This window comes from Monopterus albus, unplaced genomic scaffold, assembly GCF_001952655.1.
Source record: "Monopterus albus unplaced genomic scaffold, M_albus_1.0 scaffold94.1, whole genome shotgun sequence".
NCBI lineage: Eukaryota > Metazoa > Chordata > Actinopteri > Synbranchiformes > Synbranchidae > Monopterus > Monopterus albus.
In genome coordinates this window covers 513,827-533,657 of record NW_018127974.1, presented here as the reverse complement: position 1 = coordinate 533,657, position 19,831 = coordinate 513,827, and the positions used below count along the sequence as shown (strand labels likewise).

General features: G+C 40.1%; 1 protein-coding gene across 4 annotated transcripts in view; it reads right to left on the bottom strand.

The window, feature by feature from the left end:
- The window catches only part of fndc5a (fibronectin type III domain containing 5a), a 33,742-nt gene extending 13,917 nt beyond the window's left edge, over window positions 1–19,825 (bottom strand). For 3 of the 4 annotated variants that reach the window (XR_002275579.1, XM_020608674.1, XM_020608675.1), the window contains exons 1-3: window positions 19,679–19,823; window positions 3,247–3,362; window positions 1,173–1,371 (exon numbers count right to left, since the gene is read on the bottom strand). Coding sequence is in view for 3 of the 4 variants with exons in the window: in XM_020608674.1 (XP_020464330.1) it covers window positions 1,173–1,371; window positions 3,247–3,362; window positions 19,679–19,736 (373 nt within the window). In the remaining variant the exon portion in view is untranslated. Of the gene's footprint in view, window positions 1–1,172; window positions 1,372–3,246; window positions 3,363–19,678 lie in introns of all 4 variants that reach the window. The other variant, XM_020608676.1, reaches the window with a different exon arrangement.
- Window positions 19,826–19,831: the final 6 nt, after the last annotated feature.

The window sequence follows — 19,831 nt, the reverse complement described above, 5'->3', positions numbered from 1 at the left end:
TGAAAGTTTGGTACCACTCTCATGTCTTTATGCACAATATGAAGCTACCGCCAGCTAATTAAGCTTAGCACAATGACTGGCAACAACTAGCCTGTCTAAAGATATGAAAATCTGTCATAACTGAGATGTAAAAACATCAGTTTTTTGCTTTAGGAAATACATTTTTCTTGGCTATCACTATGTGTTATCATGGCCAAGCTGCTTCCCTCATTTCCATTCTTTATGCTGAGCTGAGTTTAGGCAGCTGCTGCTGGTGGTAACTTCATGTTTAGCGTACTCTCAGGAGAGTGTTATAATCTTGTCATCTCAGCATAAAAGTCATTTTCCTATTGTCACTATTCCTCATAAAAATGCAATTGCTGTTCTCAGTTACACTATATCTATATATCTCTGTTTGCCTCAGTGTGTGTCTGTGTTTATGCTGCATTTCTCGCTTCTGCTGTCCTCAGTAGAAGAGAAAACCCTCAAAGAGAACATATATTTACACAAAAGGAAGACGCCTACAAAAACCATTGCTTGTTTGTCCAAAGCCTGCGTAGTTATTGATTTCTGTAGTGAAAAGATCTTCAGTGCTACGCAGTGATTACATTTTTATTCAACATCTTTACCAGGAAACACGCCACTGAGTTCAGACTCCTGGCTCTGCACCCTGTGAAGTATCGGTGCATAGTGGCTGCTCACATGAGAGATGAGTGTAAAAGAGAGGAAGAATAAATGGAGCATGGCTTCAGCCAAAAACACATTGATTCCCCCCCCCCCCCTCACTACCTCCTCTCCGCCTCTGATAAATGCCTCTCCTTGTTTTGGTTTAATGTGCAATGGTGCTGGGTGCACGCAGGGTGAGACCCGGAGAGGCACGTCAATGCACCCCCCTTGGCTGTGTTATCCCTGAGCTACGGTCAGTGGGGGTGAGCTTCAGGAGAACTCTGTTGTGAAATTTCATTTCACGCTTTGTGTGTTTATTGATTTTTATTGGTCTTTATAGAAAAATCAGTCAAGATATTGTCAAAAGGCCAAGTTCCTGCTGTACTCACTGTCTTGAAACAGACAGAATCAGAGTGAGGAAATGGAAATGGGCAGCTTTTCCCCATTAAGCATGGAAACATTGGAGCAAATGTTGATACAGTATTGATACAGTGTGTGTGTGTGTGTGTTTTTTCTGCCACTCTAACCTTTACTCTTAGAGGCCTGAGTCTCGGCCTCCTTCGGCGTTCGAAAGCGCAACGGTTCGCTCAGTGGGCTCATTCCAGACATGCTGATGGACTGGACATGCACAATGTAGTCTGTCTCTTCCTCCAAGTCCCATAATGCACAAGAACGTGTGGTGGTGTTGACTTCCTGGATGAACCGCAGCATGCGCACGTCTTTCTTCTGTTGGAGCATGACACAGACACAGGAGAGACTGATGAACGTTATTTACAGCAGGAAGGCAGATGTTATCTTGTCTGCTCTCTGACAGCAGCGTACACTGACTCTCTAAGAGGAGGTGGTCAAAATGATAAAGGGTCAACAGCCACCGTTCAGAGGTTACACTTTAGAATCACACAAGACTGGTTATGCATAGTCACTTCAGAAACTATTTTTGCACACTTTATTGTTTTGTAGATTTAATTTTAAATAGATAAAATAAGCATTTTTGCCCATAAATATATTGTATATTCATTGACCTATTATAACAAAGCTTAAACATGTTTTTGGAATTGTTTGTAAATATACTAAAAATTAAAAATTGAAACCTCTCATTTACAAATGTATTCAGAGCCTTAATCCAGTACTTTGTAGAAGCCCCATTATTAGCAATTACAGACTTCTTGGTTAGGTCTCTACAAGCTCTTTCCATCTGGGCAGTGTATCTCCAGTCAGAGACTTGTTCTGAAGCCACTCCAGTGTTGTAGGCTTTTGGTCATGTCTCAGGTTGCTGCTTTTTGGAGCAGGTTTTCTTCAAGGATCTCTGAATTTATCCCTCCATCATTTCAGACTAGTCTCCCTGTCCCTGAAAAGCCCCCAGAGCATGATGCTACCTCTATCGTGCTTCACCGTAGGCCTGGTGTTAGCCAGGTCATGAGCAGTGCTTGATGATAGTGCTTGGGGTTCTGCCCAGAGAGTTCACTTGATGTCTCATCAGACCAGAGCACCTTTTCCCTCATAGGCTGAGTTCTTTAAATGCCATGTGCCCAAGTTATCTACCTTTTACTCACAGCGACTTCTGAGTAGCCTGATTGATGGAGAGCTGTTGAGGTGGTCAGAATTATGAATGTCACAGGAAATGGTCTGAATAACATGAAAAATTTTAATTTTTGACTTTTAATAATTTGTCAAAAATGTACTAAAATATGTTTCCATGAGTGTAGATTCACAAACATGTCAGTTTTATGCATTAAAATTTAAATCCCCATCACAAAAGTGTGCTAAACGTGAAGCCACAGTAGCTAATGGAGGGATCCAGCTGGTCATTTATTGGCACTAGGGCTGCTCAGGAAGCCATCTTGGGTGACATTATGGTAAGATTATGTTTGAATGTGTCCCAGAAATCCTGCTCCTTTTGGAAATAATATTGTCGCTTCAACCATCATACCACTGCATTTCAGTTTCCCCTGCCTACACACCTTGCTGCCACTGCCAGCAGCTGACCCACACTGACCCTCCAGCTGTCTTCCTCAATCATGTCACTCCCAGATCTTGTGAATGCGTCTGTCTGTGTGTCTGTGTGTTTTCATCCATAAAATCACAAGATGGCACATTGTCCTATGTAAGTAATGCGATTAAAGTGTGGGTGTGAACTGAGGAATGTGTCTGCATGTGTGATGGCAGCAATAATATCACTTTCCCCCTTTCACATAGCTGTCTGCTGTTGTCAGAGAGCAGACAGGCAGCCTGACAGGATGCAGCATCCTGTGATAACACCTATAATGCACACTGACACACAACAACACAGTAAAGAAAACTAGACATGACACTAAACAACCAGTGATTAACCACAACAAAATGTAATTTGTGTGTGTGTTTGAGTGGCTTATACTTGCAAATGTCTGTGCAGATTCTCAGTCATCCAGGTCATAGTAAGCTGAAAAAAACTTAGCAAACTTAGAAAAAAATCAACTGGAATAGGTTTCTAGGTCGAAGACCAGTTGATTTTTTCTAAGTTTTTTTCAGCTATACTTGCAAATCCAACTGTATGCACCCTGTTACACTGGCATACCTATATCCAGCATGCTGCGGTGTCTCTACTCTGTGTGTGTTGTTCACCTGCTGTGTGATGGCAAAGCCAATGACAAAGTCTCCCTCGGGGATGTCCCATGTCACCACAGCAGAGTTAGCTTTCAGTGCTCTGATGGTCACATTGACAGGAGGCGACAAGCTATCTGCAAACAGACGGAGGAAGAAACAAAAGCTTGTTTTATCTTCTGTGGTGCAACACAGTTGAGAAGTTCAGCTCTGTTGTATTTCTACCAGTTGGCCATTGGCATGGCAGGAAGCCAAACTCAGTGGTGTGAATAAATGGCTCAGCTGAATCCATTGTGTAGGGTGGAATCAATGACATAGTACAAAACCACAAAACAACTCCTCTGCATTACAGCAGTACTGCCCAGGTTTCAGTGGACACTGTTTATGATGTGGAAAGATCAGTGCAGTCCGTGAGGCAAACTCTCTCTCACCAATCAGGAAATTAAAACTAGTATGATTTGGAAACAGTTTTCTGAAACAGTTTAACCGTGTATGTAGGAGCCTCACCTGCTGGGCTGCTCTGGGGTTCCCTAATGGTGGCATTTTCTCATCTTGCTCCAGTGCTGGTGGTTCGGCATTGATCGATTATTGTTATTTAGTTTTTTCTTTTCTTCTACTTTTTTAAATGATTAACTTTTATCTATTTTTTTTATTTTTCTTTTCTTCTTCCCCCTCTCTCCTTTTTATTTTATTACCAGACTCCATATAGAGTTGCACATATACCCACACAACACACCTTTACACACAAACCATGTTAAATTCCCCTGCACTCTTTTGTTAATGTCCAGTGTTTTGTTTTGTTACAGTGCTGTTTTGTTGCAATAAAATATTGTGTGTAAAAATTGAAAACAAACAGCCCTGACATTCAGCAACATTCAGCAATAAAGTTGATGATGATGAACTAAGCTCAGTATGTTCTCATATTAACATAGACAGTGATAAAGCTCGTGCTGCTCTCACTGGTTCAAATAGTACAGTAAAACTACAAAATGTCCCTCAGTTATGAAATGGGGAAGCTTCTTGTATACATGAATTGTTTTCTGTTCATCACAAAAGCAATGTACAACCACAAATGTATCATATAGAAAATTATCCAAGAAGTACAAATCATTAGTAAAACTCAGAAGCTACAGTTTTGTAAACTGAAACCATCATGGTACAAAGCACCTCCCAGACATTTTACTTTTAAATATAAACTCCCCTTTTCAAAACCAGCCTTTCAAACCTTAGTTTTATTTTTATATGTTGTGAGGATTTACAATGTCCTGCTGTTCAATACTGAACACTAATATTGCTTCATTAATCACTCTCCATCGCTGACTCCTATAACTGGTTCATAGCTGAACCTAATCTTAACACTGTGGTATATTCTCATGAAATTCTTTTGCTGACTCCTTGCTGGAATGTGTTTTGAAAGATTTTGTGAAGTACTGCATGAAAAAAGTACCATTCAATTCTAATAAAATAAAATATGCATTGCTGATTTTGGACACATTCAATATCAGCAAGATATCCCAAACTGGACAGTGTGTACAACAAATGTGTGTGTTTTCAGTTAGGTGTCGTGCTCCATGTTTAATAGGGGTCACAGGCTACAAGATATGAGAATAATGATTTGTTTCATTACATAATTAAGTGTGAGGCTGTGTGTATTTGTCCACGTGTATTTTGGTGGCCCCAGCTGCTGTCAAATATGAGTCTACAGTAATTACTGTTACTAAATAACATGTTGCTCTACACACACACATACGTACATCTAATGGCTGCACTCAGTGTGTGTGCACATCAGATGATCAAAGTGCCCGCAGCAAAGGAGAACACATCACTTTGCTTCAAATTAGAGTGTAATGGGTTTTTTCCCTACTTTTTTTTGCACATTTTCTTTTCTTATACATCTGAAGTGTGAACTGTGTCAGTCATGATTGACAAAAATGTTTAGCATCATAACATCATTGCGTTGCAGTACAGGCATAATGACTATGAGTTGATATTCTGTGATAAAAAAAATGTGATAGTATTGTTGAAATGTTGAACTAAACATGGATCTAAGTACATGTAATCTGTTATAAAACCTAATGTGTTTCATTTAGATGTACTGTATTTATTTAGATAGATATATATATTTAGATATAATTTATATATGATAATGTGTGCCAGGTATACAATATATATAGGATATACACAATAAGTAAATGTACATGGGGTATCTGTGTATTTCAAACTTGTGGGGTTGTTTAAATTTTATTAAAACTGTGAACTGTCAGATGTCTAAACTAAAAGCTGCCTGTAAATGTTGACATGCAGTCAGTCTATCAATAAAATCATCTGAAGGTGCTAGGGCTTGTGGCCTACAAAGAGAAACAAATTATATCTTGTGCACAAAATGATTGCTTTTCAAAACAGCAGATATTTATATACCTCTAAATGTATTTCCTTACAACTCTGTGCTATAATTAACTGTAAACCATACTGTGGGTGGTTACATTTTAAAACCCTGGTGTTCAAGAACTGATGCATATTTGCATCCTATTCACTTTCTGCCATTACACTTGAGTTTGAACTTTATTTATGAAATGTATGCTGTACTGTTCAGGGTGCTGTCAAACCATCCTGATAATGCTGAAATTAATGTTGCACCTGTCAATGGTGGCACAAAACAATGATTAATGCAGTAGTTTCCTCTTCAGTATTGTGCAACTTATTGAACATTAACAATGTGAAAGGTGCTTATTTAGGTTCTAGCTGAGAGCTAGATGAGAAGACTGATTCCACTTTCATTTCTGTGCAGTCATTATGAGGCTGCAGCTGACAACCTATTAGCTTTAGCTTAGCATAAAGACTGGAAACGGGGGAATCTGTTAGCCTAGGTCTGTCCTTACATTAGTCTGGCTTTTTACAGATTAAACAAATGAGAGATAACATGTTCGTAGAGAGATTTGGAGGTGCTGGTAGCCAGATGTTGGTACCTTCAGACATAGCCAGGCTAGCTGTTTCCTCCGTTCCCTGTCTTTATGCTAAGCTAAACTATCTGCTTAATGACCATATAAAATACCATAAAAAATACTGTATGAGACTGTGTCTTTGTAGTGAACGTTCTGTAAGCACGTTTCCCAAAATGTTGAACTTTCTGTAGTAGTATGTGTTTATCATGACAGGTACAGAGAATGAGTGAAACAGGCGGTGGCTTCCTATAGTTTTTTTTTGTTTTGTTTACTGCTATCAATTTACTTTCATTCAAATTCCTTACAAATGTGTTGTTTACTGCTATCAATTTACTTTCATTCATTCATTTCATCTACTGTATAATGCCTGTATCCTGTATTATACTGAACTATGAAAAGTCTGTTACACCTTTAAGTTGCAGGCATCAATTCTTATGAATCACTGTGGCCTTCTGGGATTGATTGGTATTTGTAATGCGACACAGAAATGAGAGAGATGAATTACAACATGGCGAAGTGGCCACTGTCTGTGATGCTGCTTTTCTCTCTTTATTGGGAAATAAATCTGATTCATCCAACCAAATGCATTCAGTAAGTTAGTAAATAGATTAACACTCAGTTCCCCTTCAATGGAGACAAATCACACAGCTGGTAAACAGGACAATTTTCTGCTACTGTACACAGCACATGTGTACACGCTGACACACTGTGCAGTCATGTTTGCACTCAGCCTGTTGCTGATGCTTTGATGAATGGCCTGACTAACAGTAAATGACAGGATGTAGACCTGGATGTAGGTCATCAGGGATGCACTCTGATGTTTGAAGTGACTTTGCTGTTGTTTACTGTCTGCTGTTTGTTTGCCATTTCCTGAGAAGCCCGAGGCAGCTGATGGGACTGAAGAATTCACAAATCAAACTCATTAACTCTTATTTAAGTCCTCTCTCACTCTTTGTTTCTCTGTCGTGGACTATTGCTGCTCTCAGAACACAGTGACAGCTAACGTTAAGCTCCTGAAGTCCCTAAGGAAACACATCAACACATTGTGACTATGACACAAATCATTGCTTTGTTTACACATGGTTAAAAGTTCCTGGTTAGTACTTCAAAGTCTTTCTTCCTTTACAGCTTTAAAAAGAGCCATACCTAAAAAGAAGATCTCAGAGGGGGTACTCCAGTGTTTTACTACTGCACTTTGATAGAATTTGGATACTTGTGAGAGACAGGTTAAAATAAGTGCATAGAAATAATGGTCAAGACTGGTTCAGATATCCTGATGATTATGTTGATTAAGCATTAGGTCGGTACTAAGTAAAAAAAAAAATAAAAAAAAAGACATGTTTAGTTCTGGTCCAACAAAATAAGAGATGTAAACATGATGTCGCATGGAAAACTGTGACCCTATCCTTTAATAATGGTTCAGGTTTTGAATTCATAAATGATATCTGCTACCATAAAATCTTGTGGTCGGTCCAGCTGCTTTTAATGATCACATCACTGTGGTATCACTTCTCAGACTTGACAAAGCTCCTACAGTACTATAGAAGACAACTCCTCATAACGAGTAAAGGGCTGTGGCTCAGGAGGTAGAGAGGGTCATCTCCAAACCGCAGGATTAGTGGAGAGGTGGGGAACAGAGTTTCTTCAAATGCCCTTGTAGGTTTTCCTTAGCACTCTGCAAAACAAAGCATCTCTTTGAAAGTCCTCATATACCACTGCTTCCAGTCAAGTTTTGCCAATATTCGCCCATCTCCCCTCCCCTGAATGACTGCATTACACTGAGGGACAATGAGAGCGGACGTTGACCGTGACCGCGGGCCATAAATAGCCACATTACATGAGAGTCAGTGTTAATAAATCACTGAACAGATATCTTCATAATCTCCCTCTCATCGCTGTGACACACAATGCGCCTCATGCTGAGACATGGGGGTGACTTTGAGCCATAACCGAAGTCCCTGGTGCTTGTGTGCCTTTGTTTGCCCAGTGATGATCAGAGTGACAGCTAGTTGTCTGTCCCATGCTGAGCAGTGTGAAGGGTGACAGCTCCTTAATGTCCTTGCTCATTAAAGACCTCACTTGGGGAGGGTGTCTGTGTGTATGTGAAACTCCATACAGTCAAGCAGAGGAAGCTAAGTCGCTGTTTCAGAACAGATGTTGTGAATACACACACACAGACACACACTCAGCAGTGCTGGTTCCTGAACCCTGTCAGTCTCTAATGACTGTTCTTTTGACATTCTGAAAACTAATGTTTTGCTGAATTTGCTGTCGTTGCTTCACTTTCCGACCCTGGTACTGTGCCCTCTGGCTCACTGTTCACACTGGGACACTTAATAGAGGCACAGTTAATGTTATTAGTAACACCTGCTTTTCTAAGACAAAATATTTGCTTTGAAAAAAGCACAGTTAGATTTTGCATTCACTGTAGATACAAGTACACTTCTGAATGTTCAAACTTGTAACCCCAGTCAGCTGACACCTGAACAGACAGCAAGAGCTTTGACACTGAGAGATCATGAAAGCAAGCAGGGTGGAGTTTCAGCTCTCATTCATCCCTGTGGGAAGATATCACTGATTTGTTCCTCCGTATTACAGCTCTGCAATCCTTAGCAATGCATTCCTCCGAGTCAGGCCCCTGGGCTGGCTCTGCTCTCCAGGATGCTAATGAGTGAGTCTGTTGGCTTGTGAGCTAACATGAGAACTGCCTTTAAGCTGCATCATATTCCACTGTTACCTCGAATTTTAGAGGCAAGCACAGGCCAAGGGTGTTTGTTGCTTCTTGTTCTCTTCTTAGAATCACTTTGTGGATCACCGGGCTGCTACTAATTCATGCTTATCAATCTCAACCACTTTAGCTTATTTGCTGGCTAATAATAAGTAAACAGTCACTTTATATGGAAAATGGAATAGAAGGGAGAGACTATCAAAGCAGTGTGCATTTGAGGGAACACTTTAGAAAGGGAAAGAACTTATGCCGCAACCATATAACGGCTAGAAAGTGAGAGCCCACGGGGGGACTAGGAGCTGTAAATAAGCACATGTTGTTTAACACGGTGATGTCTCACGCCAGTGCTAACGACTGCACAGGGGGGAATTAACCGAGCTAACCGTGCTAACGTATTATGGAGTAGCAGAGCTGTGCAAGCAGCGGTTGAACCCTGTACTCTTGTGGGTCAGCATACATACAGCCCCCCCCAATTCATAGTTAATGTGCCATGATAGAGCCATCAGAATTTTGTGCTGATCTGGAGTTTGCCCTTGCATGTGTCAGACAAGACCTTGGCACTCATCCGTGTGGCTACACAAACACACATCTACAGAAGTTAGGAGGCTCACTGTGTGAACATGAGGTCTTTATGTGTTTTATTCAGAAGCATCTGGTGTATAATTCAAAAGTGCCCTCTAATTAGAGTCACACTGTAGCACTGTTTTTTAATTGATCGCCCATAATGCCTTTTTCATTAGAGACTGCCTACTGCTTCACAGCCACTCTAACACTTTCCCATATGTAAACCACAAGAGGGATCTTCTCTATGGATCTATGTACTCCTGTCTTCCTTTTATTTCTCCTGCTATTTGTTTCATACAACCGCCATGACGTTTGGATTTATATCCACCACCTACTTGTCAGAGGAAATCCACCTCATACGTTTCCTGTAGTTATTTCTCTCTTCACTTTTGCTTTCAATGCCTATTTTTCAGACTGTAATATACACTGGTGCTACACCTCCAGACACACACACGCACACCATTTGTTTGGTTTTGTCTGTCTTTCTTTTCATCTCTGTCTCTCCGATGCTCCTCGCTGTATTTCTGTGCTGCTACTACACCAGGGCTTTTTGGCAGGTCCTACATAGCCCGGTGTGCAAAGCTCTCTGCACTTCAGTGGGAGTTTGGGTGCAGAGAGGAGTTGGTGGGTGAAAAGGAGAGATGGTAGCCTGGCTGTGACTCATGCACTATTCTACGATTGATTAGCCTGACATTACACACACACACTGCTTTACTGTGCAGGCAGATGTGCAGTTTATAAAGGAAGACTAGTTTTTAGGCTGGCATATTGCTCATAGATGTTCATTCTTAATTAATTTAGGATGTCTCTTGTTTACAGCCACAGAGCAATGATTTGTGTGTGTGTATGGGCATGTTTTCTTCATGTGTGCATGTCAAACATAGCCTGAATTTTCCAACTCTGATGGCCACAAGAACAACAAGGAACTCCGCATACTTCAAAACAACATCTTTCTCCCTCTCTTTCCATCAGACAGACACACACACATTTATTTTCATCCACTGTGGGACTATACAGACTTACATTTCCTGGAGGCCTGCCCTAACCCTAACCATAACCACTATTGGCTAATCCTAAGCTTAACTCAAGTCATCACTTTAAAATTCAGTGATGCCCCTGGTGGTAACCAGCATCTGGTCATCACGAGGGAGGACAAATCCCCATACTGTAAGTGTGTGAACAGATTACATCCTGTGTGAGTGTGAGTAATACCAGACACCCATGCACACCTTTCTGTAATTAAATGCCAAAAGGCAGGGTGTAAACATCAGTGCAGCAGTGTGCACTAAGTGAATGCAAGCCAGCTAATTCAAAAAGGTAACGCTGATTATCTGACAAGCCCTCTGCTAATGAAACCTACTCTCAGATCAGGAGCGACCAAGGCCCCTGCTGCCCCAGGCAGGAAAACAGCAGTAATGGATGGGGCTGATAATGCTAAAGGAGCTCACAGTGCAATGTAGGGTTATGAATATGATACCATCACTTGATAATACACTTGCCTCTTTTCTCTGTCTTTCACTTCACACATACAGTGATTCTCTTCATGGGTTTCTTCCAGGCAGCCCTCCTGAGGACTCAGACACAGTTGGTAAAGTAGTGCCTGTTTCTGCCTGTGGGGTTGGTGTCACAGGCAGTTGGAGGGGGAGAATGTGAATAATACTCTTTGATTCTACCATGTATTGCTTTTTCCTGTTGCCATAACCACTCTCTCTGTCTCTCTGTGGATTTGCCATCTCTCTTATGGCTCTAATGTTACTGTAGCACTTTCCCTTTTGCATGCATTCATTTGTATGACTAACATGCCGTGTGGCTGACTACTGACCCCTGACTGAGGATTTAGGGCCCCCCCAATACCAGACTTACAGCCCCTGTCACAACACTGATTGGCAAACAAACAAACAAACAAAACATGTGTGTTGGTGAAGTAGTGAAGGTAACCTCTGAGAGGATGCAATGCAAACGCTCAGTTCTATGCAAAGAATCCAATCTATCAGATTGTCTTCTGCTTGAAAACATGCGCATATGACACACACCGGAACCGAGCAACAAAATCAGTATATTGTAATCTGTCATTCCAGAAGGTTCACATTTCAGAGTGAAATGCCTCATTTTTGCTTTGACTTCATCTAAAATACAAAGGGTCTGTTAATGACATTTACTTGTAACTATTCTGCATTAATATTGTACTACTATATTCCAGCAGCATTCATTTTGAATTTTCTTGTATACTTAAACTGATCAGTAAAAAATGAAATAAAGCCTAATTTTTAATGTGCAGAATCTCCTGTGTCTATTTTTGTGAACTGCAATTCTATAATAATCAATGAAACATTTTAACCTCTCCCCATATTGTATCACTATTTATTCAGCTTTGAACAGCCTCTTGTGAAAATGGCAAACTAGCTGAACCTCATTAACACTTACTGTGAGCTACACTGCTCTATCAGCAACAAGATATTAAGAAAGTAAAGGTGTGTTAGCAGGGAACAGGCACAACAACACTTCAGCCATAACAGCCTCTGTATTGTAGAGAGACTGTCACTAATCATACACACCACATCTCTCTAGCTGTAACCTCATTAATATATATTAAATTAATTGTAGAAACAGTGGAAACACTGTAGTACACAGTGTGAGATACAGTAGCAGCTGTACCAGTGTTTTCTTTGTTGCCTGTCTGCAATAAAGTTTCGAAGGGATTGTTGCTGTTGCTGGTGTTATAGTGGTGTTGACTGTATCCTAGCATTTTTCACTGCGTGAAGGTGGAAGTAATCATACTTGATAAATAGCTGCTTTTTTGGCTCATATCCTTAGCTTCTTGAAGATTTAGAACTTGTTCCATGCATGCATTGATAAATGAGGCCTCGAGACCTGAAAAACTCCAGAAAACTCATTTGTGCCTGTGACGCAGAAACCCCCACAAACACCTTTATGTCCATGAGTCCCTCCTCCACCTGCACACATTCAGACGTGATATTGGCTAGATGACTGACTGCGTCAGAAAGCTACCACGTCAGCCTTTTGGCATTGTGGTCTATTTCTCCTACAAACCCAGTGTCCAGATGATTGGTACAAATCTGTCATCTAATGCCTGTTCCATTCAGTTCTGTGTAAAATATACACGCCAGCTGCCATCACTAAAAAAGTGAAATTACATTAAAGCTGCATTGACTAAGATTTAGCACAAATTCAGATAAATCAAGTAAAAATCTTCTAGAAGTGTTGTCTCCTGTACTACCCCCACCCCACTCTGCTATCTTCAGGCCTTGTTGTTAAAATCCACACCACACCTTTTCCACACCCTCACCGATCCGAGGTTATAAGGTGTGTTTTTCAAACCAGTATGGTTCATTTCAAAGACGGACTGTGGAGGTTCCCTGTGTAGGTACAACCCGGGATGGGAGTGGACCTGGTAGACCCAAGAGGCCGTGTTTCGTAGCACACAAAGAGTGCGAGAAAGAACAAGACAAAACCAGGGTTAACATCTGTTTGGAATGCCACAGATGGAGTCTTTAAAAAGCATCCAAAGGACTAAAATTTGACACAGATGTAGCTTTCTTCCTTCTGGTTGCAAAAGTACTGTAGCTTTCTAAAGTGTATATGTCACCATCAATAGCAAGCTAACATTAACATTTCAATTTGGTACCTTTGTATTGAATTATTCTGGTTGTAATTTGGAGTCATTTCTATCTGACTGTCCAGTTAGTGTTTTGTTGTCCAGTTAGTGGAAACCAGTGTGTTTCCCTGGATTAGCAAATGAAGTCATTTTGCTCAGTTTGATCATTTTTACTCAGTTTTGGTCCAGGTCACAAGGTTTTCTTATGTGGGACATGACACAGAAGTACATGTAGCATTTTACTGAGGTGCTGTTAAAATTTAGGCCATCAACACAACTAGAAAAGTGAAGAGTTTGTTCAACTATTAAAACCTAACATATAATTTTTCTCATTTCACATATACAGTGGGTACGGAAAGTATTCAGACCCCCTTAAATTTTTCACTCTTTGTTATATTGCAGCCATATGCTAAAATCATTTAAGTTCATTTTTTCCTCATTAATGTACACACAGCACCCCATATTGACAGAAAAACACAGAATTTGACATTTTGGCAGATTTATTAAAAAAGAAAAACTGAAATATCACATGGTCATAAGTATTCAGACCCTCATCCTCCCATTTCTTCCTCCAGCACTTCATGAATGAAATCCCTCCCTGCTGAGCGGTGAGTCCCGGATATCGTTTAGATTAAGTCTGCAGTCCTCCATGTATTCTCACTTGTGTTTGTTTTATAATTGATTTATTCATCCACTTTTCTTTCAATAATAAACTATTTAATGTGCAATTCCTGTGAGTTCCTGTGATGAAAGATTCATACTGTCGATTTTTAGTTTTCACCTACACTTTAAAAGTCTTCATCTGAAAGCACTGGTTTGGTTGGCGCAGTAAAAACAACATTTTCCTGTCTGGTTTTCTAATATAAAATATGAAGAATATTTAATTTGACTGATGAGGGTCATTATTATAAAGATAGTGTTTTTGTTTGTTTGGTAAGTACATGTTAAGTACATCTTGTCAGTCAGAATGAAATATCCTGATGTAGAGTACTTTGAAAAGTGCACTCATATGTCATCATAAACCACATTATTATGATTTACCATTTAGATTCATTCTGAAGATGTTAGATATTACCAGGCATCTGAGGAAAAGTACAACCGGGTCATGTACAAACAAATGTTTTCTTTTTCACAGATTTGACACCACATAAAAAAGAAGACAGTTAAAAAAAGGGGAAGTGGCAAATTTACTGAATCTCAAAACTCAAAACTGCTTTGTGTGGTCACACAGCTTTCTCCTTCCCATTTTTATTCAACCACCAAACCTACAACTGCTTTTAAGAGAAGCACATTAAATCACATTTTTGACCATCTTTCCCACATTTTCACACCGACTCATCTATCTGGGTGAAACAGACCAAAATGCCACTGAAGCAAAATGACATGTTAAACATGACGACCAACGTTTACCATCCAACCTGACAGCACTGGAGAGGATCTGCAAGGAGGAATGGCAGAGTATCCCCAAATGCAGGTGTGAAAAACTTGTTGCATCATTCCCAAAAAGACTCATGGCTGTATTAGCTCAAAAGGGTGCTTCTACTAAATACTGAGCAAAGGGTCTGAATACTTATGACCATGTGATATTTCAGTTTTTCTTTTTTAATAAATCTGCAAAAATGTCAAATTCTGTGTTTTTCTGTCAATATGGGGTGCTGTGTGTACATTAATGAGGAAAAAAATGAACTTAAATGATTTTAGCATATGGCTGCAATATAACAAAGAGTGAAAAATTTAAGGGGGTCTGAATACTTTCCGTACCCACTGTAACTCGGTCAGGATTACCTTGTAATGTTATGTGTGTCAAGTAGGTAACACTGAATGTAATGCGATAGAGGCTGGAACATTAGTACTGTAATTAGTAACTGTAATTTGTACCATAACAATGTTACTGGGGAAAAAAACATTCCTTTGTATGAAAACCATGTGCTCTATGGGCGTGTTAATATTACTGCTGAGCTGCCTGGCTGTATTAACAACATACTGCATGATGTAGTTTTACAGACAGGGCAGGAGGGGCACGGAGGAGCAGAGGAAGAGGAGGAGGGGTCACGATTGGTTGACAGTTTGAGGGTCAAAGTTAGCTAGAGCTTTAAAATTTTGGGCGGCAGATAAACTGAAATTACAGTAATTATTATTACTTTTGTGGTTCTAGTTCTTGCTCTTTGGTCTTAATCCTACCGTTGCCACCAGATCTGGAATCTTTAGCACATAGGAGTTCTCACTATGAAATACAAGGCCATCGCTCTATTCATCTGTGTTTCGCTAAGCGCTGGCAGGCTCTCGAAGAACAACTCAAAAAGAGGCCTTTTCAAATGAAGAAGAGGGTGACGAGGTGCCAGAGGAAAGAGCAGCAGCAGCAGCAGCAGTGTGACAAGACAAACACTCAGCAATACTGAGACTTACATAACAGGACTGTGAAAGGACTTTTTGAAAATGGCTTGTCATCTGATTCCAGCTTGTCAGGTATCATTAAATATGATTAAAAAGGTGAAAAGGTATGAGAAACATTATGGAAGATTATCTGGGCAGTACTGACTTAGTAACAACAGTACAGTACAGTTCTGTATCCAGAAATACACTGAGTTTGTCGAGCCAAGCTAATAAATTAGTTTTGTGGTATTTACACACAGACACACACACCTGCACACCAAAATACCAGTGTGTGCACAGCCAAAAGAAAATATAAATGCATTAGCATACAAATATAGGCTTTTATTTAAGTGTGAAGAAAACAAATTTAGTAAGCCTGCATACTGTATTTAAAGTACGGTCCTGTATTATACAGTACGCTCCATCTCGCTTATCAAGAAGCCACAGACCTTTACTTGTTCAGTTGAGAACTTAGAAGGATAAACAGAATATATGAGCTGTGTGATTTGAGAAATGTGGAAAATGAGTCTTATTTTCTTGTGTATTTTACAGCCTAGGGTGATTTAAAAAGTAATTTCCCTGTCAACACCCCAGATCTGATGCAACATATTTGCAAGAACAGTGACAATGTGGTATCCTGTAATATGCTCATGAAAAAAAGTGCAGCAGACGCACAAAACTTCCAAACAGCAACAAGATTACAAACAGCCAATAATTACAACCAGCTAATTGTGCTCACACAATTGACTAGAGGAGAACTAATGAACAGATAATCACATGCACACACAATTATGCATCCCCTGCGACTCTTACACACACACACACAGACACACAGACACACACCTCCCATCCCTTCTGTGCCCTGTTAAAGTGCCTATTCAGATGATTTAGCCCTCTACTCAGGAGCCTGCTCCAGATACCCAGCAGGTCTAAAGGACACACATTGGAATAAAATCAGAGCAGCACTTAGAGGACTGAAAATGCACCACAAGACACTTGCTAGTGTTTATAATGTACCTGATAAAGCTAACGACATAATTATTTCTGGACCACGAGCATGAGCCCTGCACAGTGTCTGTTCATCCTCCCACACTGATGATGCTTTCACTGATGATCACATCTAATTTCATGCATGTGACAAAACTGCTGTCTGGAAGCAATAACATCAGAGCGCTATGGCTGTTTGTCTCTGAATAATGCAGCATGATGTGTATAAACAAGTAATGTGTGCTTGAGACAGAGAGCAAATGGCACAGGAAATCTTATGAAACTTGAATTTTGATTTTGTCTTTTTTGCACTGCATGTCTGCTCACATGCAGATATCTTGTTTGATGAGAATTTGATTTTGTCAGAGAGAAGAAGATGTGTGGCTTCCACAAACGTTGGCTGTCACAGTGGAGGCTCATTTTATAAATATCTGTGAAACAAAGAGAACAGGAGTCTCTTCCCCTCTTGCATCACTGTTCATTTTGTTAATTGATTCATTTCTGGCTTTGTTTTTATCTCCAAACTCAGAACTGCAGAGGCCAGGGAACACTACCTGCAAGTACTTCTGGGTTGACTTACACAAATGTGTTAAAGGTGATTTACATTTTCAATGTAAACATTACCTTTCCTTTCCCAGGATTAACTGATTGTTTATGAGTCACTACAAACAGACAGAATAAAGGCATCATCATCAGAGCGTAGGTGTTGTGGCAGGCACCCACACACTCCTGCCAGTCCACCTTTCTGCCTCAGCATTGATTCGACCTGGTTTTCCCAGCACAGGTGTCTAAGTCTTAAAATAAACTGGGAGACAAAACGTAAATCAAGTTCAATTGTGAATCCAAAAGTAATACAGTCACATGCAAGTCTGCTGCTCACAGCTCCTAAAAAGGCAGCATCAGATGTGGGTGTGGTTAAACCCAGGGTACCAGAGTAAACCTGTACACCACTGCAGCCCCAGAGGTCAGCAAGAACAAGACTGTTTGGGATCGTTAAGTTACTCTTTAAAGGTTGTGGTTCGATATTATTTTCAGAACAGTGACTAAACACATGTGATTAAGTTTCACATTTGACACTGTCTTGTTTTTTACTTTACATCCAACTTTTGTCCTTGTATTACTGCACTTAATGTTTAAAAACAAGATATTAGTTTATTTTAATCTCATTATATATATTAGCATTCATGAACATTGTATAAACAATTAAAGGCTTTTAATTATAAACAAATACAAGGATATTTTACATGTATTTGTACATGTTTGTGTCCAGCTGTAACAGCTGTAATGTAGCAGCCATAACTGGTGCATAAACAGATAATAAATACTTAGTTATATAATAAAAATAGCTGATTACAGTAATACTCTCCCACTGAATGTTTTGTGCATGTGTATAAACAGTGAATGCTTCATAACACAGTGTAATGCTTTTCTTTGGTGTAATCGTATATTGTAAGTATTTATTTATCAGTTATGAGTGTTTCATAAGAGGAGGAGCAGAGTTAAGATAAACTGGGAGACAAAAATTCATGTTACAAAGCAGTGTTATAATGAGGTATAAACCAACAATGAAGTGTAAAAACCAAACTAAAAGTGTAAAAAAAAATGTTTCCATACCTTAAAAAGACAAAGCGCCTTGTATTTTGTTTTTCTTACAAATCATGTACAGCATATTCTTCTCATTGTCCTACTTAGTATATTGGAGGTCAAACAACCAAAATACAGTGATGTAAGTGCCAAAATTCAGTATCTAAACCACACTGTGATATAGCCTTTTTGCAGTATACATATAGAATAGTCTACTTTTGTAAAAGAGAGGCTAAATCACACAAAAGCAAGAGAGTGTGCAAGCAAATTGTGTGTGTCAGTAAAGTGTATGAAGGTAAATGTGTGTGTGCAAAAGAGAAACACAGTGATTTGTCACAAATGCAAAGGTTAAGGACTGGGAGGATGCCGAGCGAACCAGAGGTGCATTTTTTTATGGCAGGAGTGTGTTGGGAGTGAAGTGTGGCACCCCATCCCAGTGAGTGGTCAAACTGTGTGTGCATGTGTTACTTACATTGTGGGGACCGGAATCTGTTAACCCACTCATATTGTGGTAACTTGGTCTTCCTCTGGTTTCACAAATAATATTTGGTTATCGACAGAGTAAGGGACATTTTGGCTGGTCATCACTTTCTGAAACAGGTTTTTGACTTTTTTGGCTTTAGGGTTAGGTTAAGGTATGGGTTGTGGTTAGGCATTTAGTTCTGATGGTTAAGGTTAGGGCAAGGGGCTAGGGAATGCATTATGTCAGTGAGTGTCCTCACAAAGATAGAAGTAATACAAGTATGTGTGTGTGTGTGTGTGTGTGTGTGTGTGTCTGTGTGTGTGTGTGTATACTGTGGTCTTTCAAAAGCATGTTTAATAAATGCGCACATACAGTACAGTACATGTTGGATGTCAGCACTGACACACACTTATAGTCCCAGCACACACGTCATTTCCATGGATCTATATCTGAGAGCACCACTGTCATCCCTCAGCAAGCCAGTCATGCGTTTCTCATGGCCACTGTTCATTGCTATCTGGTTATGGACTGGATAAAATCAATAGACATCAAATGCTCATGCAATGTTCTACTTTTCCCATTGATGCACAATGTTCATAAACAGCTCAGGTCAACACTGAGCTTGGAAATGACAGATTAAGAATGACGTTTTACCTGTGTGTGTGTGTGTGTGTGTGTGTGTGTGTGTGTGTGTGTGTGCGGTTAGCATTTTCTACTTCCCTGAAATTAAATGGAAAGGTCAGCTTGGTTCAAACACAGACACACAGAGCTTTGCTTTAAGAGACAAACAATAACATTGCTTCTAGGTCAGTTTAGCTCCAGCAATCTCAATCAATCCATACATAAGTGGCTGTGATTTTGTGTAGATTTCTCACATATTAATTGATCAGACCATGATTTGTATTGGTCTCATATTTGTTTTGTTAGGCGACTAGACGGAAATGCCTCTATCAGCCTGAAAACACCGCCAGCCTTTCTACAAAAGACTACGCAACGTCTCACAGCAATACCGGGTAAAACCTGTACAACAGAGCTCCAAGCAGAACAGTAGGATTTTACCCCCTATGCCTCTGCAACCCCTATGGTTCGTGTAATTAGGCAGTAAAATAGGCTGTCACCCTGAAAGGACAGGTTGTGAGCTGCTGCGCTAGAAATCATGGAAACATCCCTTTAATTCCACATGAACATAAACTTACCAGCTGTGACTCGAGAGACACCGAGACAGCTGAGGACGAGCAGGAAAAACCCCTCCATTTTTCCAACGCTCGGACGACGTGAGGTTCCATTTACTCTGGCCGGTGGTGCCGTGTTAACCGCCGAACTGCTGTGCTTTGTTGTGCTGCTCGGCA